The sequence below is a fragment of the Panulirus ornatus genome, chromosome 56 (assembly GCF_036320965.1).
Source record: "Panulirus ornatus isolate Po-2019 chromosome 56, ASM3632096v1, whole genome shotgun sequence".
In the NCBI taxonomy this organism is placed as follows: Eukaryota; Metazoa; Arthropoda; class Malacostraca; order Decapoda; family Palinuridae; genus Panulirus; species Panulirus ornatus.
In genome coordinates, this window is record NC_092279.1 from 8,090,741 (window position 1) to 8,116,392 (window position 25,652).

At 48.0% G+C, this 25,652-nt stretch overlaps 1 protein-coding gene across 14 annotated transcripts in view; it reads left to right on the forward strand.

Moving 5' to 3' along the window:
* The window catches only part of Rdl (Resistant to dieldrin), a 386,180-nt gene that overhangs the window by 321,564 nt on the left and 38,964 nt on the right, over positions 1-25,652 (forward strand). For all 14 annotated transcript variants that reach the window (XR_011716741.1, XM_071693703.1, XM_071693712.1 and 11 more), the window contains 2 exons: positions 2,123-2,278; positions 4,785-4,936. Coding sequence is in view for 13 of the 14 variants with exons in the window: in XM_071693703.1 (XP_071549804.1) it covers positions 2,123-2,278; positions 4,785-4,936 (308 nt within the window). In the remaining variant the exon portion in view is untranslated. The remainder of the gene's footprint in view (positions 1-2,122; positions 2,279-4,784; positions 4,937-25,652) is intronic.

The window sequence follows — 25,652 nt, forward strand, 5'->3', positions numbered from 1 at the left end:
TGAAGAGGGCGTAGAGGGCGTACTGAAATGATTTGGACATTTGGAGATAATGATTAAGGAAAGGTTGACAAAGAGTGTGTGTGTGTGTGTGTGTGTGTGTGTGTGTTAGAAGTTTTGGGAACAAGACTGGGAAGACCAAATTGGAGATTGTAGGGTACACTTAAAGGGATTTTGAGTGATGGAGCCTGAACACGCTGAAGAGTGAAAGGTGTGCACGGGATAGAGTGAATTGGAACGCTGTTGTATACATGGGTCGACGTGCTCTTAGTGGACTGAACTAGGGCATGTAAAGCGGCCGGGGTAAACCACAGAAAGATATGTGAGGCCTAATTCTGAATAGGGAGCTGTGGTTTTCGGTGCATTACGCATGGCAGCTAGAGAATGGATGTGATCCAATGTGGCCTTTCTTCGTTTTGTTCCTGGCGCTACCTTGCTAATGCTAAAAAATGGCTGTCAGGTATGAAAAAGTATATATATATATATATATATATATATATATATATATATATATATATATATATATAGATAGATAGATAGATAGATAGATAGATAGATAGATATTACCGGACTCTGCCTGCACGAGGTTACACTAAAAGGACCTTTGGCGAGGTTGTGGCGTCTGGAGCACAGTCTCGTCAAAGAACGTCTCGCTCGAAAGGAGTCCATTGTTTCCCAGCTACAGGAAGTAGCGCAGCCTTGTGATATATATATATATATATATATATATATATATATATATATATATATATATATATATATATATATATATATATACACGCACACACACAAATACACATAGCCACAGTTACACCGTCTCATATGTGAATGTTTGTAAACATTTTCAGTGCCTTCAATCGTTTGTATGTCTGTGTTCAGCTGTGTTCATCTACCTGTTTTACTTACCTATTTATACAGTACGAAGAGGAGTTCCATACTCGTGTGTTTGTGTGTGTGAGAGAGAGAGAGAGAGAGAGAGAGAGAGAGAGAGAGAGAGAGAGAGAGAGAGAGAGAGAGAATCTTTTGTATTCATTTTAGTAAGGTAGCCTTCCTCCCCACCCCTTCCCCTGCTCCAAGTCTCCCACACTACCTGTGTGTCACACACACACACACACACACACACACACACACACACACACACACACACACTCTTGCTCCTCATCACACGCGCGTCGGAATACACAACCTAACCTTCGTGCAACACAGTTTGCCAGGAATCGAGAGGCAACAGTTGACCAGTAGCAACACCACACACACACACACACACACACACACACACACACACACACACATCGCCAGACAGAACCTGCATGTCCGACAACAACTACAATATACGAACATACACCACATTACACAAACAAAACAAAGAACAACAAACTGTTCACGGGAAGCATTCCACCCAGCATTACACAACTGTCTTTTGTGCAAACAACAGTTTCTACCACAAACAAAACATTACACAAACAGACAGTACATTATGCCCAGCAGTCAGTGTAGTACACCATAAACAGAACGCTATCCTTCACACACAGAACACAGTACTTTACGACCAGCAGGCCACACACGTCATACATATCATCAGTAACTCGATAATTGTCACATATTAAAAGTCACCTGACCATCGTCATGCGCCCTGAGGTCTGATGAAGACAACCACATATGTTAGAACTGAACTAAACTAATTCTCATGCAGGTCATACTTCCTCACTAGTCATACGGCCCCCTGTATATCCCCTCCTTAGCACAGCTCAGTGTACATGTGCTGTGTTCACTTTACATACTCTCTAACAGAGCAAACTTTATCACAGCTTGATGTCTGTCAAACCCCGTCTTCTCGGAAGGTGACAGTATACCACATCCTCCGTCATCCACCACAATTACCACCAGGACAACACCGCCACATATGCCTTCCTCACATCCACCACTACAACACACTCTATCCTTTCCAGCATCACTGCCACACAGAACTACCACATTCAACACACACACACACACACACACACACACACCTTTATCTCCCCACCACCACCACCACCACGCGAGTCTCAAACAACTCATTAACTTTGTCTCCCCGCCTTTCTCTCCCCCGCCCCTGCCTGCCTGCCTGCGTCGTCCACGCCCACAGCGACGCCCGCGCGAGTGTCGCTTGGAGTGACCACAGTTTTGACGATGACCACCCTCATGTCATCCACCAACGCCGCACTGCCCAAGATTTCCTACGTCAAATCCATTGACGTCTACCTCGGCACCTGTTTCGTCATGGTCTTCGCCTCGCTACTTGGTAAGCCAGATCGCAGTTGGAGGAAGGAAGTCCATGTTTGCATTGTAGTATATTATATAACCAGCAAGTTCTTGTTATTACAGGTTTTCCACTGTTGAGGTAAGTCCAAGTTTTCGACATCCCTGAAGTTGGTGGTCTTGTTAGACGTGGGGGTAAGGTTGTTTGTTTACAGAGATAAACTGGGCTTGTGGGTAAACCTTATTTTAAGCTTTGTATGGAAGCAGACGACAGGTAAGTCAAGTTTTAGGTTTGACTCAAGTATTCTTCGGTAAGTTTTATCTGAAAGAGTATGTCTCAAAATTGTTTGTCATTTTTAGGAGGTTATATATTATATTTTGAGCAAGTCGTCTTCCACTTTCGTGTACCCACGATGGAAACAAAAACCTTATGTTGTATCAGCTTTCCAGCAGTCATACCTCTCTCTCTCTCTCTCACCATCCCTTCTTGTTCACCATGACATCGCCTCTCTCTCACTCTTCTACAGGTAGTTTTCGGCCGCTGCTCTCGTCATCTGTGTGGGTTTGTGGGTGTGTCCCTGCCTTACGACACGTACCCGTGGTTTTACGACTGGCTGCTGCTTCCCATAGCTTCTCTGTGGAAGACAACCACACGAGGATTGCAGCGAAGCACTGGAATTTTCCTCCTCCTCCTCCTCCTCCTCCTGCTCTCGTCTTTCGCTCTTCCTGTAATGTTTCCAACGTGATGAATCAAGTCTGCAGACACATAAGGAGCTCAGATTAGCCTCTTCCTCTTCTTTGTGATATACACTCAACTTATTTACTTTTTTCAAAGGACGTATGTTCGAATACAGCATGTTTTAACTCGTGGCCTATCATGAAAAATATATTTGTGGACACGACATGTTTGGGGGAGGCATGGTAAAGATCTTTTTAGGGCATTTCGTGTTAGAGGAGGAGGTAAAGTTGAAGTGTAAGTAAAACACGAACACCTCACTTATGGGTTGATCATGTCCCACCCTCTCCGTGTTGTCCTTCTACCGCACTTGAAGACATCGTGGGAAGTAGAGTGGAAGCCACGCTCATGCATGGCCCCAGCATCAGATAAGGTGAATCACAAGATAAGCTGCGACCCTCTCCTAGCCCTATTTTGCCCCCAGTACTGGAAGTTCGATAAAGGTATTTTTTTTTTTTACCTTAAAACAGAAGACAGCATCACCTTGGGACAAGGTTGGGAGGTTTCATAGTTCGGGATGACCTGCCCAGGACCCAGTAATCAAGTTAAACGATGACCTCGCGTGAACGATGACCTCGCGTGAGTGATGACCTCGCGTGAGTGATGACCTCGCGTGAACTTAACATTTACTCCCACTAAACCCCCGGGAAGCGAGACTTTGGCGAGGACGTTCAATCAGTTTTATTGGAGCAGTTGCGACGTTTGCAGAGCCCAGCGCTATGCTTGAGAATGACCGAGACTCCGACGGATTTGATGTGTCTTTTGTGGTGTCGTCTACCAGCATGGTGGTGTGGCGGGCTGCCGTCCCTGCTGTACCTCAGTTGCCATAAATTTCTGTTGCTCATCCCTTGACCTGAATCTCTCTCTCTCTCTCTCTCTCTCTCTCTCTCTCTCTCTCTCTCTCTCTCTCTCTCTCTCTCTCTCTCTCTCTCTCCGTTGGTCTGTTCTTGTGTTCTCTTCCATGACTCTTGCTTGTTTTAATCCTCTCATGCCGTCCCCGTTCTGCGCAGCAGGTGACACTGTGTCCGAACCACTCTCTCATATATGACCTGCCTGGTGGAAAGATCCCCAAGTAAAATACCGTATTAAGAATAATTTGTACACGTCACTTGAAATAGTTTGTTAGAGTAAATCAACTGATGATAATACGCGACAAGAAATTAGAAATTACGCCACGGAAATTACGCCACAGAAACAAATGTTCATAATTATATTAGTATATATATGTAATCATTATTATTGACGTTCATGATATGCATATGTGTATTTGTTAACGTAAATATAACTGAGGATGTAGTATAGGGAGAAGGAGACGTAGCATTACCCATAGACGTAACTGGACGTGAATCTGGTATAGATGTATACGTAAGTAGACGTAAACCTGACCAGGTGAGAAGCTGTTGTTGTCCAGCGCCACCAGATGGCTTCCAGGGCCGCCACCCGCACACTAGCGGTACCTCCTCCTCGTCCACTTCTACCAAGTGTCTCCTCCGTCGACCACATCTACCAGGTGCCTCCTCCGTCGACCACATCTACCAGGTGCCTCCTCCCTCGACCACCTCGCTGAGTATCCAGGTGCCTCCTCCGTCGACCACATCTACCAGGTGCCTCCTCCCTCGACCACCTCGCTGAGTATCCAGGTGCCTCCTCCGTCGACCACATCTACCAGGTGCCTCCTCCGTCGACCACATCTACTAGATGCCTCCTCCGTCGACCACCTGGCTGAGTATATCTCTGATCTCCCTCCGGCCTCTGTTCCTGCCTGACCTCTTTACCTCTCCCCTGTCCACTAATCTCCCTCCTCTCCGTGCAGAGTACGCCGCCGTGGGCTACATGGGGAAGAGAATCCAGATGAAGAAGAACCGGGTTCTGGCCATGCAGAAGGTGGCGGAGCAGCGAAAGGCCGCGATGCTGGACCATTCCCACACGTCGCAGGACCAGCCTGATCATGCCCCCAAACAGACAGTGAGTACTACGTCGAGGTCCAGTGGGCCCAGTTTTTCCAGAGGTGTGGTGAGCTTCTTGTTCAAAGGTGTAGTGGGTTAATTTGCCCAGAGGTGCAGTGGGTCGATGGTTAAGATCACCAGTGATAAGGTTAATGCCAGTGGATTAGTCCCTCGTAGATCCAGGGACCAACCCTCCTCCCCTGTTCCTCATAACACCTGTTTTCCACCAGTTCCCATGTTCTAACGTACTCTACTTCCTTCCCCAGTACCAGCTCTTCTACCTCCACTTTCCCTAATTGTTCCTTCCCTTCCCCTGTTCTCTCCTTACCCCTACCCTCCATTCCTACACATCTTAAACCCTTCCTTCCTCCAATTTCCTCATCTTCTTTCCATCTCCTTACCCATTTATCTCTCTCAAACCCTTTCCCTTCCTCCCTCCTAATCTGCTTACCCCGTCTTTCCCTCCTTCTCCCTAGTCGTCATACCCCCTTCCTTCCTTTCCATAATTCCTTACACTATTCCAGTCTAGACTTCGTACACCCCTCCCTTCCTTCCCTCCCGTCTCCCGAGCCTCCCCCAGTCTTCCTCCCCTGACCTACCTTACTCCTTCATGACCAGAACTTAGATAAGTTGTTTCTGTTACGACTCTGTCCTCCCCACGACTCTCTCCTCCCCACGACTCTCTCCTCCCCACGACTCTCTCCTCCCCACGACTCTCTCCTCCCCACGACTCTCTCCTCCCCACGACTCTCTTCTCCCCACGACTCTCTCCTCCCCACGACTCTCTCCTCCCCAACTAGGGTATGTCCTGGAGGGGAGGGGACTCTTCTCATTCTCACTGTATGGGTGATCTTGCCCTTCAGCACACTTGGTCACTATTCTCCCTCACCATGTTGGGTAAATTCCCTTCAAACTGGTATTTTTTTGTCCTCGCATTCCTTGAGCTCCTCCTCCTCCTCCTCCTCCTCTCCTCACTCCTGTTCTCCCGTCATTTGCTGTGTCCTCTTCCTAGATCCTCCCAGAGATCTACGAGTCCCTGGATCGAATCACCTCCGGCCCTTCCGCCTTTTTTTTCAATGGTGTAGGTAGGAGGGGGAGGAGGAAGACGGACAGAGAGGGTGTGGTGGAGAAATACAAGGCACTTGTGAAGACGTATGCTACACTTTACTGAAATACGAGTCGTCTGTTTATTTCCGGTGCCATGTGTATATTCTCACTGCTCAATGTGTATGTCTGTGTAGCCAAGATCGGCTGAGAAATGTGTATTGTATGTGGTGCTGGGTGAATGTTACTTCTCTCGGTGCTCTCTGGCTCCGAGGGAAGTAGTTGTGTCCCGTGTTTGTGTTGCTGTCCATAAACATGTCTGTCGTCTGTAACACATGTATTGTTCTTGTAGACGTGTGTCAGTTGGTTATGTATTGTATCACAGATGTTGGTGTAAAGTGTTCCATTATATGTTGTATTTCTCGTCTGTAATAACTCTCAGTGAACTATTCTGGACCTTTCGCTGCTTGAGCATACGTGGTTTTGTGGCCTGGTGGGGTGAGGAGTTGGCAGTCTTCCGCCTCCCCACACCACCAGGTCTCCAGAGAAACCCACCCTCTTCTTTCACCTCTCCCTCCTTATAGCTGGATGTATATGCCATCACCATCAACCACGCTCTGGCTCGCTCCGCTGCCATTTGCCGACTTTCTGGTTGGCTCTTAGGGGTGGCGTGTGTACGTGGGGTGAGAGGGAGGGTCCTACCACTGGTGTGTGTGTGTGTGTGTTTACGTCGGGAGAGAGGGAGGTCCCATTGATGCATGCCCACTGTACCTCTGAGCAAATGGGTTCTGCGTCCTACTAAACCTTAGAACAGCCAAAATATACACCTCCACTAAACCTCTGCGCCTATAGGATATCTTTCTGTTCCTCTAAACTTATGAACTTCTAGGATCTGTGTCCCCCTTAAACCTTCTGTTTATGGGGGATATATATCCTTCTTAACCTGTTAAACTGCTGGGACATTTATCTTGATGAACCTAGGAATAGCTAGGATGTATATGTATTGAATTTATGAATCGCTAGGATGTGTCTTTCAGAAGCTAGGAACACATGTGATAAACGTTCCTCTAACACTGGAGGCACTAAGGTACTTTACATGTGATTCTGGAGCAACTCGGGTACGTGGTCATCTGACCCTGGGACAACTGGGGTAATTATTCCTCTGACCTTACAAAACCTAGGATACATTTTTAACCGACCCTAGGACACCAAGGGTACATTTTTATCTGACCCTAGGACACCAAGGGTACATTTTTATCTGACCCTAGGACACCAAGGGTACATTTTTTATCCGACCCTAGGACACCAAGGGTACATTTTTTATCTGACCCTAGGACACCAAGGATACATTTTTATCCGAAGCTGGAGCAGCAAGAGTACTGTTTCATTTGATATTGGAGATTAAATGGGATACATGTTCATCTTCCCCTAGATTGGCCGGAGGACTTGTTCATTCGACTCTGTTGTTCATCATTAGGGAGAGGAGTCAAAGGTCCAGTCATGCATGAAGAATCTAACCCATTTTCTACAGATACCTGAACACGCGTTTACGCGCCTGCAGACTTCTGTCTGTTGTGGTGGCCCTTTCGTAGGTCATAAGTTCGTGTGTGTGTGTGTGTGTGTGTGTGTGTGTGTTCTGCTAAGTGTTCAGGTGAATGTGTTGGCTTGTCGCTCAGTGTATCATTTGGTGGCGCTTCGATATTCTGAAGGTGATAAGAATCTGTTCAGTTAGCGGTGTGAGGTAGGTTTTGATGCTGCCTTGTCATGGAAGAATATCTTGAGTGTTGGATCCCAAGTTTAGCATTGATGCTTAATGAGAAAACTGACTTATTGGTTGCAATTCACAACCAACAAAACCAACAGGTAAGGCTGTTTTATTTTTTTTTTCATAATTCACTCACCCATTACATCATTCTTCACACCTCTCCCTGTTCCCTCCCTTCACGTGGAGATAAAAAAAGGGAAGGAACAGGAAGAAGGGAGACTGAGGAAAGAGGGGGAGCCAGGCCTCTGCTGTGGCTTCTATCTGGCCAGATAGTTTGAAAGTGGCCGAAAAAGAGAATGTAATCAGTTACCAAACTTTTTTCTCCCACTGGTATCTGCTGCAGGTTACCGTGAGCCGCCATGGGGACAACCTTGTGTTGGAGGTATGTCATATATTATGTTCCCTGATGCTCTAAGGATCTGGAGGGGAATGGAACTCATTTTCAAGAAGGAAGAGGAACTTGCTGCTAAACTGAGACTTGGCTGGGGTGGACGGGGACGTAATGGTAATACTGAGGACTTCCTGGAAGCGCCGATGGCATGTTAGTTAGCCAGGATTTGCGGGGAAAAATAATATGTTTGCTGGCGGAGTGGCTGTTTCCCTGGAATTTGCTGGGTTTGGAGTTTTTGGATTTTGTGTTCAGACGCCGGACTCACCTGACTGTGTTGCTCTTGGCGGACTGGTGGAGAGGAAGAGCGTCTTGCCAGAGACCTGGAGACTCCCTGCGAAGACCAGCTACTGGTTGAGGTAGCTGAAAGAAAAGGTCTAGGATGTTCCTGGAAAGGGATGCTTTGCCTCGTAGCTGGCTTGAGGACTGGGTTAGGGTACTGGGAGAGCTAATAGCCCCTAAGGAGATACTGGAATGATATCAGGTTTTCCAGGAAGGACTTAAAGCCTTCTAGGGGGAAACTCTGAACCCTTGCTAGATCGGCTAGGAATCGTACAAAGGGGTTCTGACTCCACGTGAATCATAGGGAAAATTGTATTCCACGCAGCAGGTGGACACCTGCGAAGGAGCTTCCGTGACAAGACTCTAAGTCTAATGTGGAGCCAAGTGGAACGGACGAAAAGGATTGGAACCTGAATGAGGGGAAGTGAAAGGTTTAGATTTATTATCTAGTGTTTGTAAGACGGTAGGACGTGCGTATAAGTGGCCGCTCTGTACACTACAGACGTGGGTACAGTCTTCAGTAAGTCTAGGTTGGCCGGAATACCGTGACTGAACGCCCCTGTCGTATACGAAGCTCGGGTTTAGTGGGGCAGTAGCTCAAAGGGCGTGTGATTCGCTGTTTTACGTTCTGTTTTACGAGGGTACTTGGTTATACTGTATCGATGATCGTTGTACGCATCTCTTGAGTCCTGACGTAATGCCAGACGTAGTGAGATTTGATTCACAGGGTATATGCATGTGCCAACCTTTTTTTTTTTTTTTTGTCATTTTTCTAGGGATTTTGTTTACTTTTGTATCAGTTGGTGTTTATGGTTTGTGAACGTTTCACCGGCAGACGTTTGGCATTTGTTTATTTGTTTACGTTTCTGTCAGCTGATTTTGTCTGATATTTGTTTGTGTGTGTGTGTGTGTGTGTGTGTGTGTGTGTGTGTACCAACTGATTTCTCTCTCTCTCTCTCTCTCTCTCTCTCTCTCTCTCTCTCTCTCTCTCTCTCTCTCTCTCTCTCTCTCTCTCTCCGCATCAGCTGCCTTTAATCTGCCTTCGTCCATTTGTGTCACCTGATCGTATTTGGAAACCGAACGTTTAGCATTATCTGCATCGATTTTTCTACCGTTATTTTGGCATTTAGATAAACGCCTGTTTCCCCCTCGGTCAGCGATGACCCCCCCCCCCTCCCCCACACACCGTGTGGCTCTGGCATCCTTAATCCACACCATAGCTCTCTGGGGGCGTGAGCTGCACCCCCCCACCCACCATACAGGCACCACCTGGAACAACCCCCACCCACCCCATACCCCCCATGACCCCAGTTATATCAGGTTTCCCACGTGAAATATTGAAATCTGGTGAGGGTGACCTTTACGCTCTGGTCTGACCCGTCTCTCTCTCTCTCTCTCTCTCTCTCTCTCTCTCTCTCTCTCTCTCTCTCTCTCTCTCTCTCTCTCTCTCTCTCTCTCTCACGGTAGACTGTCAGTTAACCGGAGATGTATTTGAACCAGTCTCTCTCTCTCTCTCTCTCTCTCTCTCTCTCTCTCTCTCTCTCTCTCTCTCTCTCTCTCTCTCTCTCTCTCTCTCTCTCTCAAAAGCAAGATATAGAAGCTCCGTTAATGCCTGAAGTTGACTATAGAATTGTTTAGTTGGAAGTCATGAAAGTTAACAACAAGAGGTTCGCGTGATGGACGACGGCGCGCGGGAAAGACGACTGGAGCGGGGGAGAGCCAGAAGTACGATAATAATCAGTGGCGTGCGGCCTTTGGGGTGGAGGGGAGGGTATTTATCATTGCCACTTGCCTCCACCGTTCTGCCCCTCCTTATTCAACTAACCGTGGTTATATTTTCGATTATCTTCAAACTCTACAACGTAGAAAAAAAGGGTGGGAGAAAGCGTATGGAAAAGGGAGAATATCATCCCCAGCTCGGCTCTTACATCCAGCGGGCCCGTCGACCGACGGGAGCTCACTGGGGTGGTGGCGGGGGCCTCTGGTCGGCACGTTTATGACGCTTGTGGAATTTATCGTGTTCATTTTGCCCCGGGAATTATATGAGGTGGTGGTGTCAGCCCAGTCCCTGGGATGGATCGGGTGGTGGTGTCAGCCCAGTCCCTGGGATGGATCGGGTGGTGGTGTCAGCCCAGTCCCTGGGATGGATCGGGTGGTGGTGTCACCCCAGTCCCTGGGATGGATAAGACTCAGCTTACTGGGTTCTGAGACTCGCCAGTCTCAGCGAATGAGGTTAGCGAGGATTTAGGGTGTTGGGTGCAAGTTTAGGGTGAAGAAGAGCGTCAGGTTCCTGACTGAGGGTGAAGAAGAGCGTCAGGTGCCTGCGGCTGAGGGTGAAGAAGAGCGCGTCAGGTGCCTGGCGAGGGTGAAGAAGAGCGTCAGGTGCCTGGCCTGAGGGTGAAGAAGAGCGTCAGGTGCCTGGCTGAGGGGAGAGAGCGTCAGGTGCCTGGCTGAGGGTGAAGAAGAGCGTCAGGTGCCTGGCTGAGGGTGAAGAAGGGCGTCAGGTGCCTGGCTGAGGGTGAAGAAGAGCGTCAGGTGCCTGGCTGAGGGTGAAGAAGAGCGTCAGGTGCCTGGCTGAGGGTGAAGAAGGGCGTCAGGTGCCTGGCTGAGGGTGAAGAAGAGCGTCAGGTGCCTGGCTGAGGGTGAAGAAGAGCGTCAGGTGCCTGGCTGAGGGTGAAGAAGAGCGTCAGGTGCCTGGCTGAGGGTGAAGAAGGGCGTCAGGTGCCTGGCTGAGGGTGAAGAAAGGCGTCAGGTGCCTGGCTGAAGAAAAGAAGCGTCGAAGATAATATTTTTCTTTTGTGGTCAACGTAGGTTTTCCTTTCTGCACCCCGCCATCGTACGTCGTACGGTGGGGCAACACGTCGTCGCCCTAGCCTCCGTCTGTGTCAGGACACGGTCTTGGTGGCAGAGGAACTCGAGGAAGATACTTGATCGAAACTTTATACACTTCAGGTTAACTCCCCTGTGGAGGTAGTGACGAAGTGGTACGATTTTGGGGAAATAGTACCATCTCCTACCACCACTACCACCACCAATATCATCTACCATCACTACCACCACCTATACCATCTCCTACCACCACTACCACCACCAATACCATCTACCATCACTACCACCACCTATACCATCTCCTACCACCACTACCACCACCAATACCATCTCCTACCATCACTACCACCACCAATACCATCTACCACCACAATCACCAACAGTACCATCTCCTACAACCACAATCACCACCGGTACCATCACATACCACCAGTACCCACCAGCCATCACATACCATCACCATCTGCAAGCCACTGACGCCACTGCCCTCACCACTAGCACCACCATTCCTCCCACCACCTCTGCCGCTGCCAGCACCACCTACATTATTCAAGGGGAGCTCCTCAGAGTCCAGGATGATCAGGCGCGAGGCCGGGGGCATTGCCAGATCACCTCCAGCTGCCACACTTCACGTTCCATTACTCCCACCCTCCTCACCATCCACTTACCTTACCACAGTCTCTGTGTCTGTCTGTGTGTCTGCGTGTGTGCGTGAGGGAGACTGTGTTCGCCAGCCTCCCTCTCCCTGCTCCCGTGGAGGTGGCAACGTCGTCTCCCTGCTCCAGGGCGCTCAGGGTGATGCTTTATGATGTGATGTAAGTCTCAAGGATGGCTGGAAAGATCACAGATGACGCCTTCCCACCTCCTTCCTCCCGCCACACCTGCACCCCAACACCTGGCGAGCACACACATGCACAGTGTTCCAACACCCGTACACACCCGGCTGCTGCATTTATACACATATTTGCCCACATACCCAACACATGTACACCTTGACAACCTAGCTAACACATCTGTAGACACCAGACCGACACACCTGCACACACCTAGCCACACCTGCATGACCATTCGTTCATATAAACCGACGGGTGACCACATTGAAGGGTTATCGTCATCTCATGCATTGAATTGGAGCCAAGATATTTTTAACGACCAACGCTCAAGATATAATACAATCAGCAGTCAAGATATATAGCAATCAACTATCAAGATATAATACCACCAAATGTCAAGATATATATGATATATAACAGTATAGTAGAACCATCGGTTAGGATGTAGTAACGACCATACGGTCAAGTGAATGAAAAGTGTGATCAGGCTGAAGGGACGTGACAAGTGAAGTGCCACAAGGATTGGAAATGTGATCAGTTTATGGAAATGATTTACCTGACAGTTCGGGTTCAGGAGGCAGCTGTTGCACATGTTTGCAGACGTTGCAAAAACTATGAGGCCAATTAGAAGCAAAGCATCAACCACGGAAGTTCAAGAAGATATTGCAGAAATGTATTAGAGTCAGGAAGTGAGTATGGGGTTTCATGAAGGTAATTGACGTAACAGAATTTGGAGAAAGTTGTATGAATACCCAGATATAAGATGGGGGATCATATTCTGAACAGAGTGGACAGAGACAGAGATCTGGACATGATTATAAATTCTAAGTTATCATCAGGAAACCATATTGACGAGAAAGTTAAAGATGATATGTACAGATTTTGGTCCATAATGAAAGTCATCTGTAGATCCGTAGATGAAGACCATCATTCATAAGACCAACCCTGGAACATGACGCAGTTGTCTGGAAGTCATACCTCAAGAAACACGTAAACAGTGTAGTGTTGGTCGGCTGTGTCGTCCACTGCGACGCTCATGATCTCCTGAAAACATAATCGTTGCAAGGCTAGGTAGTGCCTTTCTCCCCCTTCCATTTTCTTTCCCTCGCCCGCTCTTTCCTCCTCTTCACTCATTGCTATTCTCCCCTTTTTCCCATCCTCTCATCTCCCTTCACCTCCCCGTGGATTTTCTGCGCCAATGTTGCTGGCCAGAGCCCCCTGCAGCACTGGTGGCCAGAGCCCCCTGCAGCACTGGATATAATCTCAACCTTGGCAAGTCTCAGTTGACGCCTATATTGCATGACAGGTTAGAAATACAGCCGAGGGTGCCCGCCACTCATGGCTGCCTCCGCCTCTCTCGTTTTCCAAACATCGTGAGTCAGATTCCTCCACCAGGATCCCCCAGTCTCTCATTCTCGGCCCCTTGTATGTTCTCAAGATCCTCATCCCTACCCACTCCTTCACTCCCTTTACCTCCAGTTCCCCACCTTCATCAGTCGTACCTCCTCCCTTCTCATCATCTCCCAGGATCCCAAAATCGAGTGAAAAATGAACGTCCTTTCTCCCAAAATCCCTCCTCCTCTATACGATCGTCGCGTAAGGGTCTGCGAACCTCTCTTTTTTCCAGCTAGGGCCTCATTTTACCGCCAGGCATCACGACACCCCACTCACACTGAGTGAGAACGGTGAGTAAACGTGCAGGAAAACGTCGGTCAAGGACGACGCTGAGACAAGAAAATGGGTTAAAAGAAGCCGTGCCCCTCAATACTGCCTCTCTCCCTGGGGGAAAACACAGGCAGCAGGACCAGCGCCCCTTGTACAGCAGCGGGACCAGCGCCCCCTGTACAGCAGCGGTCCAGGCAGCAGGACCAGCGCCCCCTGTACAGCAGCGGTCCAGGCAGCGGGACCAGCACCCCCTGTACAGCAGCGGTCCAGGTAGCAGGACCAGCGCCCCCTGTACAGCAGCGGTCCAGGCAGCAGGACCAGCGCCCCCTGTACAGCAGCGGTCCAGGCAGCGGGACCAGCGCCCCCTGTACAGCAGCGGTCCAGGCAGTGGGACCAGCACCCCCTGTACAGCAGCGGTCCAGGCAGCAGGACCATCGCCCCCTGTACAGCAGCGGTCCAGGCAGCAGGACCAGCGCCCCCTGTACAGCAGCGGTCCAGGCAGTGGGACCAGCACCCCCTGTACAGCAGCGGTCCAGGTAGCAGGACCAGCGCCCCCTGTACAGCAGCGGTCCAGGCAGCGTTTTCCATCATTGGTCGAGATTTACGAGGTACTGGTGGCGTGGTGATACTCCCAGGGAGGCTGGGGAGGACACCCTCGCCTTGCTTTCTCTTCAGGACATTTTTTTTTCCTTTCGTTTTATATCGTTTATTTCCATGTTCCTCAGTTTCCTGGTAACTAATCGTATGTCTCGTGTGTTGGGGTTACCCTCAGCGTTATGACTCCTGTTTCAGAATAATCTTCTCCTAACTCTTCTCTCTTGACTGTTGTCTTTTGTTTCCCTATGTTCTTGTTTATGGTCTTCTTTTCCCCTTCCTCTAATGTAACTGTTGTGTGTTTGTTAGCCGTACATTAACTGTGTTTTTAAGTAGTTTTGTGTTAATGTTTGGCTCTACGCCACTACTCAGAAATTTTTCCCATCTCTATCTTGAGTTTTATTCATTTTTATGCTGATTCATGAATAATGAGTGAATTCTGGTACCCATTTTATCGACCAACTCGTAGGGGTGGATTGACTGTGGATCGACTACCACAGCCAGGATTCGAACCTATCCCGTGAATGCGTCACAGTCATGAAGGGTAAAAGCTGCACGAACGAAGTCTCGCCCAGTTGTGGCTTCATGACGAAGGCTTCGCAGGTGAGGCTTGCGAACTGAGGCGAGTCGCCATCCGGCGCTTACCCCTCCTCCGCTTCCTCCTCCTGTTGCTTGCAGAGCCTGACTCGGCTGTTTACCAAGCCAAGTGCAAACTGTCGCTGGTAAATTTGGCAGATGGCTGGATGGGGCGCCGAAACTGTGAGGGTCTTGGGGCGAGGGGGGCGGCGCGGCGGATTAGCCGAGCCGCAGCGGCTGGGATTACCTTGGCTGCGATACTTCATGAGATTTAGGGATTTATGTACCGGTTAGGGGCGATTCTCTCTCTCTCTCTCTCTCTCTCTCTCTCTCTCTCTCTCTCTCTCTCTCTCTCTCTCTCTATCTCTCTATCACGGGAGACCTGGGAAGCCGATGGTTTTTCTTGTTGATGTTTTGCGACCCGCTGGTGGAGGCGGTTGAGGACGCGGACGTAAGTCTGGGGTGACGGAGCGGCAGGCTACGACAGAGGACCGTTAACAAGCAACGCAACGCATTACCTAAGTCCAGTTTACCGCATATGCACCAACGAAGAGATCTGTTGAAATTCAAGGAATATCTCTTGAAATCTACGGTGGCGAGAGAGAGAGAGAGAGAGAGAGAGAGAGAGAGAGAGAGAGAGAGAGAGAGAGCAGGGTCGTCTCTTGTCTCTTACGAGATGAGGAACGAATTCTCTGTTTCTCCTCCTCGTCACACATTGCCCGAGCTTTCGCACGCGCGCTCTTCTCCTTGCTTCGCCACGTACCCCGGCGTCCAGTTAGTAGATCATGGTCGCTAGTATTTTGATACCTTTCACACCACATGAGTGGAACTAGTACAACTCGGTACCCCGTCCTCAGCCACAGCTCGTCCCCTCGTTAGTACACCCGTTGCCACAGTTCCACCGGGGAACACACATGACATGTTCCTTGCCACCTCTCGGAATGGACACTGGAGACGTCCGCTCTTTTTTTGGCCACACCCCGAGCGAGGGAGGTCCAGCGGCCGTGCCCGAGCCCGAGCGACCGCGGATCAGCTCAGGGTTATCGAGCAGCTTATAAGCTTATTCACCGGTACACCATCTTGACCCTCCTCCCGTCCTCGTACCGGCCTCCTCACCTCTTCTTCCCGTCCGCGTACCGGCCTCCTCACCTCTTCTTCCCGTCCTCGTACCGGCCTCCTCACCTCTTCTTCCCGTCCTCGTACCGGCCTCCTCACCTCTTCTTCCCGTCCGCGTACCGGCCTCCTCACCTCTTCTTCCCGTCCGCGTACCGGCCTCCTCACCTCTTCTTCCCGTCCTAGTACCGGCCTCCTCACCTCTTCTTCCCGTCCGCGTACCGGCCTCCTCACCTCTTCTTCCCGTCCTCGTATCGGCCTCCTCACCTCTTCTTCCCGTCCTCGTACCGGCCTCCTCACCTCTTCTTCCCGTCCTCGTACCGGCCTCCTCACCTCTTCTTCCCGTCCTCGTATCGGCCTCCTCACCTCTTCTTCCCGTCCTAGTACCGGCCTCCTCACCTCTTCTTCCCGTCCTCGTATCGGCCTCCTCACCTCTTCTTCCCGTCCTCGTTTATCATCCTCGTTCCAGCGTTCCCTTCCGCTGTATCTGTCCCTCGTAGTGCTTTCTTGTGTGCCTGCATCACGTGTCCTCAGCTGTTGCTGTACGTGAGCAACACAGTATTATCTCGCGACCATCGACTCTTTCCAGAACCTGACTTGTTTGTTGATATGTATGTCATCCTACTCGTGTACGTCGCAGACACTTGCTAAACATGTCCGTGGCATTGACGGTGCTCAGTTGTTGGCCCGATGTACTGCATCTCTGGCTTATCTTGGGCTCTGTGGGTTCTCATTTTCTGTTTTTTCAAGCACTTTAGTTGCGTCTCTGACCCTGTAGGTGGTGCATATTTAGATTTCTCGGTTCAATTACTGCGTTAGTGACGAGGTCAGAGAAATATTTATGGAAGGTAAAAGGGGTCAGAGGTCAGAGAAATATTTATGGAAGGTTAAAGGGGTCACAGGGAATCACAGAAGACATTTGATGAGGTCAACGAAATGATGCTCCGCCTCCTTCAGGTAGAGACTTCCCCCATCCTCCAGGTGGCACCTCCCCACACTCTCATGTCAGATTCCTGCCTCTGGGACGATCATCAAACTTGCAGGCGGGAGGGAGGCTGCGCATGCCAGATCCAAGGAAGGAGAGGAGAGAAAAGGAGGTGGAGGAGGAGGAGGAGGGAATAATGCGAAAGAGTAAAGAAAGGGAGGATGGACAGGGAAACAGAAAGACAGTAAAGGAGAATGAGTAAAGGAATCAAAACTATTCGATAGACTAGACTTGAGGAAAGTGAGGAAGGTGGAAGATGGGTCTATATAAAGTTGACCAGAGAAAGCTCAGGTCACATGGCTTGTGTTCAGTCCATTATGGAACATGATGAACGACCGTATCACAGACCGCTATCCTCGTATCTTTGAGGGAAGGGAAAGGGCTTTACTAAGTTCCATATAGCGTCCTGAGGCAACACAGAGTCGAGAGTAACGTTGAAGATTATCAAAAGACTGAGAGGAAGGATGAAGGAAGGCAGTCACCGACGACTGACAGCGTCTCCACACTGCACTGGTCACACAGTTCCCGGGCTAAAATCGTATGTAAGACTGTCTACAGCAGCCATGGCGTCTTGTAGCGGGGTGATCACAGTTTTTTTAGTATCATTATTCTTGAATAACAGGTCTAGAACATGCAGAGTGGCTGAGCATGCAAACATTACGGCATATGTCAGCATATTTCTCTTATGATTATAGTTATTAGAGCGGTTGTAGTCTGCTGTTTGTCCCTCTTCGTAATGATGTAGTTATTATGCTGCATTGTTTGTATTACTCCAGAAGTTGAATTCATCATATTTACCTTCCAGTACTCAGCAATATTTGCCTGGAGAATTAGCGTTCATCATAGATCCGTAGAATGAAGTTGAGGTTAGGAAGTAAGAGTACCTACCTGAAGCCAACACGACTGATCCAAGACTGGAAACTTTGTAGCGTCTTACAGTGGCATCACCGACTGTGCTTTTTAGTGTTAATACGAGGGACGCAGGGTGCACTGCTGGAACTGATGATCCTTCCAGTTCTCAGGCGAATCAGGGACTCTTCTTTGCTCAGCTGAGACTGAAGGGTCTGAGGATGAACTGAGATTGGAAAGATCTCATCATCAGGTTCACTTCAGGTGCTGAAGGTGTATGGAGTTCAGGCAATAGAGGAGCTTCAGTAACCGAGTCATGAGGCGAGACACTTTCCAGTTGCTGTCCTCACATTGCTAGATGGCAGACGTGAGCTCGGCCTGGAAGGTTCCAGTATTGAGCTCAGGCTGCAGCGGTCCCCCGTATGGCGGGGTGACCTTTAACTCCCCCCCATCACCCCCCCCCCCCTGAAACACCCCCCCCCCCCCCCATCCCACCCTCCTAGACATGCTCGAGAAATCATCAAACATTCACAACCTAAGCGTTCCGGTCTGTTTACAAAATTGTCTCCTAAAATTATATGAATTATGGAAAAAAAAAAAGTAAAGGACCGTGGGAACACAACAGGTCTCTTGAAGTCAGGATTCGGTGGGGGAATTCACTGTTTACTTCTGTTGGAACAGATGTTCATCGTGCATGACGTCAACAGATGTTCATCGTGCATGACGTCAACAGATGTTCATCGTGCATGACGTCAGCAGATGTTCATCGTGCATGACGTCAACAGATGTTCATCGTGCATGACGTCAACAGATGTTCATCGTGCATGACGTCAGCAGATGTTCATCGTGCATGACGTCAACAGATGTTCATCGTGCATGACGTCAGCAGATGTTCATCGTGCATGACGTCAACAGATGTTCATCGTGCATGACGTCAACAGATGTTCATCGTGCATGAGTGTTTTTTGTTCATGGTCGTGTGTGTACATTACTTTATGATATAACTAACGAAGATTTGATGAATTCCTTTGAATTCGGAATTTTTATGCCCCATATATATATATATATATATATATATATATATATATATATATATATATATATATATATATATATATACAGAGGCAGCACGTTTTAAAAGATCACGAACCAGGATCCTGGAAACCTGGAAAACGTTGTACCACCAACTGCTAAAGGGGAACGTGCAGACAGTGCGATACCACCCCTGGAAATGTGGTCCCAGTGTCGCTTGAGGCACACACACACACACACACACACACACACACACACACACACACATACACACACACACAACTCCACTCCTTAACGTCATATAACTCGACACTGTGGAAAAATAGTGTTATACACCACTGCAGACAGATCCACTGTGTAGTGAAGCCATTCCTTTGCGTTGGTGGTGAAGTGTGTGATGTGTGGTTAGTGTGGCGTTATGTGTGTGTGTGTGTGTGTGTGTAGCTGCTATTGTCGTCAGCGGTGTATACAGTGAGTGTAGTGTGGGTTGTAGTTAGATGTCTGGGTGTTGTAGATGGTGTGGTGTGTGGGTGTTGTAGATGGTGTGGTGTGTGGGTGTTGTAGATGATGTGGTGTCTGGGTGTGGTAGATGGTGTGGTGTCTGGGTGTGGTAGATGGTGTGGTGTCTGGGTGTGGTAGATGGTGTGGTAGATAGTGTGGTGTCTGGGTGTGGTAGATAGTGTGGTGTCTGGGTGTTGTAGATGGCGTGTTTTGGTGATGTGATGTGATGGGAATGATGGCGCGTCGTGATGGCGTGGTGATGTAGATGGGCGGAGGAGTGTAGTGTGGGCCTGGTGTACCGGTGATGGGGTGTGTTGTAGTACAGGTGTTGAGGTAGGTGTACCCGTGGTGGTGGTTGCTGGTCGGGGTATGTGATTGACGAAAGCCTGGGAGAAGGGGGTAGTGTGTGTGTGTGTGTGTGTGTGTGTGTGTGTGTGTGAGGGACTCGGCGGTGCGCTGAGCCTTTCCAAAAGAGACCTAACCACTTGAAGTAAGTGTACTTAAGAGGTAGTTAAGTAGTCTTTACGGGGTAGTTAGAGCTCTCTCACTTGTGGTAATCCCAGACCAGCGGAACACTTCGTTGTCTGGCTAATCCGGAAGTCGGAAAGGTCTTCTACAAGATGCTTCCTCGCCTGGACTGGTTAATTCCCCTCACCTGGACTGGTTAATTCCCCTTTCCTGGACTGGTTAATTCCCCTCACCTGGACTGGTTAATTCCCCTCACCTGGACTGGTTAATTCTCCTCCTAGACTAGTTAATCCCCCTTTCCTGGACTGGTTAATTCTCCTCAACTGGACTGGTTAATTCATTTGGAACTATATTTTCCCGTAGTTCCTCGTGGTCTCACGGACGCTTCCAGGGGCACACTGGCTGGCCGTGCACAGCGCTGGCCCAGTCACTGGAGTGGCTCCCTCCTCCTCCTCCTCCTCACCTTAAGATTACACAGCAGACGGCTCCGGCTTCCTGCGGATTAGTAAAATGAACGGCTGTTGGAGGGCACTCAGCCGTGATCCCAGAGTTGGCCGAGCCCATCTGGGTGTCCAGCAGCTTACTGGAGCCTGGATTAGTGTCCTTCAGCTTACTGGAGCCTGGCTTGATGTCTGGCAGCTTATTGGAGCCTGGCTTGATGTCTAGCAGCTTCTAAGAGCCTTACTTGGGGTCCAGCAGCTTACTGGAGCCTGACTTACGGTCCAGCAGCTTCTTGCCTTGGGGTCCAGCAGCTCCCTGAAGCTTGGCTTGGGGTTCAGCAGCTTCCTGGAGCTTGGCTTGGGGTCCAGCAGCTCCCTGAAGCTTGGCTTGGGGTCCAGCAGCTTGGAGTTCGGTTATTTTGTGGAGCTTGGCTTTACGGTGGACAGTGTACGTCATTAGAAGCCTGGGAGTACTAGACTCATTATTTACTACAGTGTCAGTGTCTGGCCTCGCCCTCTGTACTGCTCTGATGGTGTCCTTGTCGACCTCTTCCTTCTCACTGCTCCACCATCCTTGCTGCCCTTTCGTCCCACTTACCCTCCCTCCTGCCCCGTCATTCTCTCTCTCTCTCTCTCTCTCTCTCTCTCTCTCTCTCTCTCTCTCTCTCTCTCTCTCTCTCTCTCTCTCTCTCTGAGCCCTCTGCTTTACTTCATCCACCTCTGGTATAGTTCTCTTGTGTTAGTCTCTTCCTCTTGTTCTCCTTTATGATTATGCATCTAAATAGTTTATGTTTTTCACCCCATCCCTCACCTCATTGTACTCTCGTTCATCTGTCCATCTTGCTTTCTCTCTTTGTGACATTTCTACATTTTCCTGTTTTCTCCTTTCTTCCTGCCGTTTTCTTTCCTTTCCATCGTACACTTATCTCGTTTTGCGTTTTTTAGTCTCATTGGACATAAGGCTCTTGCGAACTGCTCTCAACCCCCTTTAACTTCCTCTTGCATCTTGTCTCATCTCCTCCCTTCCTTTTTTCTCTTCCTCCTTTCCCTCCACCTCTCCCTCTCTTCCATCAATTTATTCTCGCCCCCTCCTCCTCCTCCTCCTCCTCCTCCTCTCAGTTGGTCTCGACTGTTGACACGGGAAATCTCAAGTAAACAAGGAGAGGGACATCAAAGTTTTTACTTCTTTTTCTTCTTAAACTAAACGGTGCTGTTTGTCCCTGCTTGAGGAAGGGCGCGGTGGATCGTGGGGCGGGGCTGGAGTTGTGAAGGGAGGGGACGGGACGTTAAGGTGGGGGTGAGAGAAGGGGGAGAAGCTCATACTGTGGGATTACGCAGAAGTTGGAGAGGAGAGAGGACGTCTGAATTGGGGGGGGGGGGGGGGGCGGCTCAGAAATTGTCGGGGAAATTAGGGAGAAGAGGGGGAGTGGGAGACTCAGAAAGCTCGCAAGTTGTTGAAAGGGAGAGGTGAGGACAGTCTCGAATGACGTAGTAGATGGATAGAGGAGAGGAAGGATGGGAACCTTGGCCAGTGATGCAGGAGAGAGGATTGAGGGATTGCTTGTCCCTTGGCCGGGCAGAGGATGGGGTAATGGTTGGTGTTCGTAATGAATTAAGTTGTTCGCTGTGTGAGAGTACTGGTGCTCATGATGACAACACACTGGTGTAGACTCAAATGATTCTGGTTTCGACGGGATTCGGGATGTTTTGGGACAATGTTAGGGGGATCGGACTTAACTCTTGGAGCTGATTGAGGAGTCCAGCGGCACAACTGGGAATGCAGGACGCCTTCGGGTTGCACAGATTAAGTGGGATGACGGAGGTGTCGTAGCGAATACAGACTGGTTGTAGAGGTAGATGAGGTTCTGGGGGGTTATTCTGTAAGGTGACATTACCTGATGATGAACAGAGTTCATGTTATATCTGTAACAAATCAGAGTAGATCTTGACAACGAATGATTTCGAGACTTAAGATGACGCTGGGGAGATAACATAGTTTTCTAACTTACGGATTCTCCGTGAACTTTGTACTTTATCCATTTCAGAAAAGCATACCAACGCGAAGAGAAGGGTAGATCACAGGGACGTTCGCTCATATGAACATCCGTGCGCTCTTCCTTCCTCCATACTTCCCCTTTCTTTTAACCCTACTTTTTTTATGTCTTCCCTTTTGCCTTGTTTCTTTTCCCCTTCTAATCATAAACACCTACTCATCATTGTTTTCCCACATTTCTTCCTCCTACTTCATCTACCTCCCATCTTGGCCAGTCTCTCCACACCACAGTTAATGGCTGTGAAAATGTTCTTGGCTCCTCAGTGAAGAACGTTCATAACCCTGAGTAGGGCTTACCTCCAGCCGTTCAACAGGAGTCGTGTGAAGGTGACAGGCCATCATCACTTAGTGCCACAGCTTCCGACAGTATTGTGGTGCAGACATAGCCTCGCTCTACTTCATCCTCAGTCACGGTTGCTTCTCATCGTTGTACCTCTCTTATTCTTCTACCGTCTTTGACTTGACCCTTTCCTTACTTCTTTTCTCCCCAGTCATGTCTTTCCTTCGTCGTTCCTTTCTTGCTTTTCCCTGCTCCTGTGCCTGTGTCACGTGCAGTACCTCCCACGGTCGATACCCCAGGCAACACCACTGCCACACCATCCGGCAGACTCGCCGCGCCTTCACAAACCTCCCTATGGAGCAGACTAACTCCCAGCAGCATAGAGCAGTTGTGTTAATCGAGATAGGAGAAAGGGAGGCATAAATCTTCTCATGATTCCATAGATTAGGGAAGCACAGTACCTACCTGTGTACCCACGGAAGAGAAAATCGTTACATTTTTTGCACACCTCATTGATGCTGTGGTTTAGTAATAGGTTGTAAAATACGGCTGGCATGCAGTGGTGGTATACGAATCAATGGTAGTACAAGATTTACTTGTACTTATGTGCTTCGAAGTTTTACCGTTTTTTCTTAATTGGATAATATTGGTCGGGTGTCAAGCCGTGTTGCACTCTTAGAAAAATGTTTAATGGCTTTAAATGACAGTCGTGAAGCGTACACATGATGAATGGTGTGCCGAAAATATGAATATCATATTAGGATAGTAACTACCATGTAGTTCGTAGCTTAGAATGTTTTAGGGATCATTAAGTTGCATGACGGATCCGGGGAAGGTAAAAATGTTTATGGATAAGAATGTTAAAAATGTATGGCCTGTGCACTATTGTTTATCTTTTAGCCAAATTTTCTGATTCTCAACAAATTCTGTACTAACTTTTGATGATATGGCATTAAATGCATTTTCTTAGAAATGTGTGTAGTCAAAATTATACACTACATGTCAAAAATATTTGCCAAATAAGTGTATTGATTGAATTATAAAATGTATGGCCGAAGAGCGTATACCCAGGGAAGTGTGGTCAACAAACATTGCGGAAGAAAACTGTTTCACACGGAAACATTTTCAGCCAAACCGACCGTTTCCTCTGTGCATAGAATTGGCATACAAACTTGAGTAACTTCTGTGGTAACCAAAATTGGGAAATGGAATCCAGTAGCCAGGATCCAGGATGTTTGTTCAGAGATTCTGTGAAATTTACATAAGAAGTAGTGGCATGGATACCTCAAGTGGAGACATGGTTACCTCAATCCTCGTGTGCAGGCATGGGTACCTCAAAGATCAAGCCTCAAGTACTGAGGAAACGGTAAGAAAGATGAAGGAATGGTTTAGTAGTAAGATATGCCAAAAAAGCATAGATTCGAAATGTGCAGTGGCGAATATGTAAAGCTTAGCCAGCTAGTTGGCAAGGCTACGCCACACCTTACCTGCTACATCATATCTTCACCAGCAAAATAGTGTACCACCATACTGTACCCTTTAACCAATAGACTCTCAGGCCATTATAACTCTTAATCATCACCGTACACTACACCATAACCACCACAACATGTCAGAATTATAACCACTATAAGTTTTGAGTCATCAGTCTTGAGAGTCGGTTTATTCTCATAAAAGTTTTTAGAAATCGATACAGGATGAGAAAAGACAGTCTGAGTTAGATCTCACAAGAATAGCAGAAATGCTTCTAATTGTAGGCCATTATCACTTCTAAACATCGTTTAGAAAATCATGGACATAAAGATATCAGCATCTGGCTTATTCCCGGAAAGTAGACTTGGTTACTGTGTGAAAGTTTAAATTGTCCCCTCTCTAAATAACTCTTGTTAAGCAATAGGTTTGACTAAATCCCAGTCTCCCATTGATATTTTGTAGCAGCTTTCTGCGTTGAGTTGGGATCACTTTACGATGAAAGTTGTGATATTTATATATCGGTTCTCTCTTGATTACTTGCCAATTTATAGTTTTCAGAAGCAATATGAAATTCTAGGTTGATGCTTCAGGAAAAGGACTATGCTTGTCACTTATGTTTTTCTTAACATTTAAACATAAGTGTAGTTATTAAGTCCCTCCTCCTCCGTATTAAATCCAGAGTTTTCAAAGGGAATTTCTCACGTTCTCTCACATAGACAAACTCATGAATATGCATTACAGTGTACAAGACTGTTTCATGTACTAGCATGATTTAGTTATGGCAACTAGTGACAGTTATGCAAGATTTCTACATTGTGTAATTTTTTCTTCAACTTAAAAACCACAGTGCTTACCGTGCTACACTTGGCATTTGGACATTCTCTCGGGTGCCACCATGAGGTCTCTTGTGAGAGCCTATTGTTCTCAGTATTATTATCATTATTATCGTTATGTTTGCTACTACTGGTGCTGTTTTAAGGGATGCTGATTACCTGGGTTTTTCATGCCCACATAGTGTTCTTATATCTGACCTCCACAGATTTTGCGTGGAATCTGTTCAGGTCTTACTTATATATTTATGTATACATGTGGTAGAGAATTATTGGTCACCAATATTAGCATGAATATCTTATTTCTGTTTTTAAGTTATTGTTTATAAGTCTGTGGGTAGGATGGCATATCATTACTGTCAGAGATATGATAAATTTGAAATTCTCAAGTTCACCAATCTCATGTAACCACTACCAAGTACGCTAGCAGAGATGATAGCAGAGAGCAAAATATACTTTGCAACTTTTAGCTGGCATTAGAATTTTTTCTTCTGAAAACAAATACTTGTATCTCATAGTATTCCATTCTTTCATATATGAAAGAAAAAATGGAGTGCATCATAATGTGTTCCAGTAATGTAAATATTGCGCTCTTAAAGTAATGCAAAAATTACAATCTCACGCTCTGCTAGCGTATAGTTACAGCACCACTACTGTTTTTGATGTATTTTTTTCTTTGTTAACACTCTATGGTGCCCATTATACATGACATGTAACTATCATGTGTATTGTTTA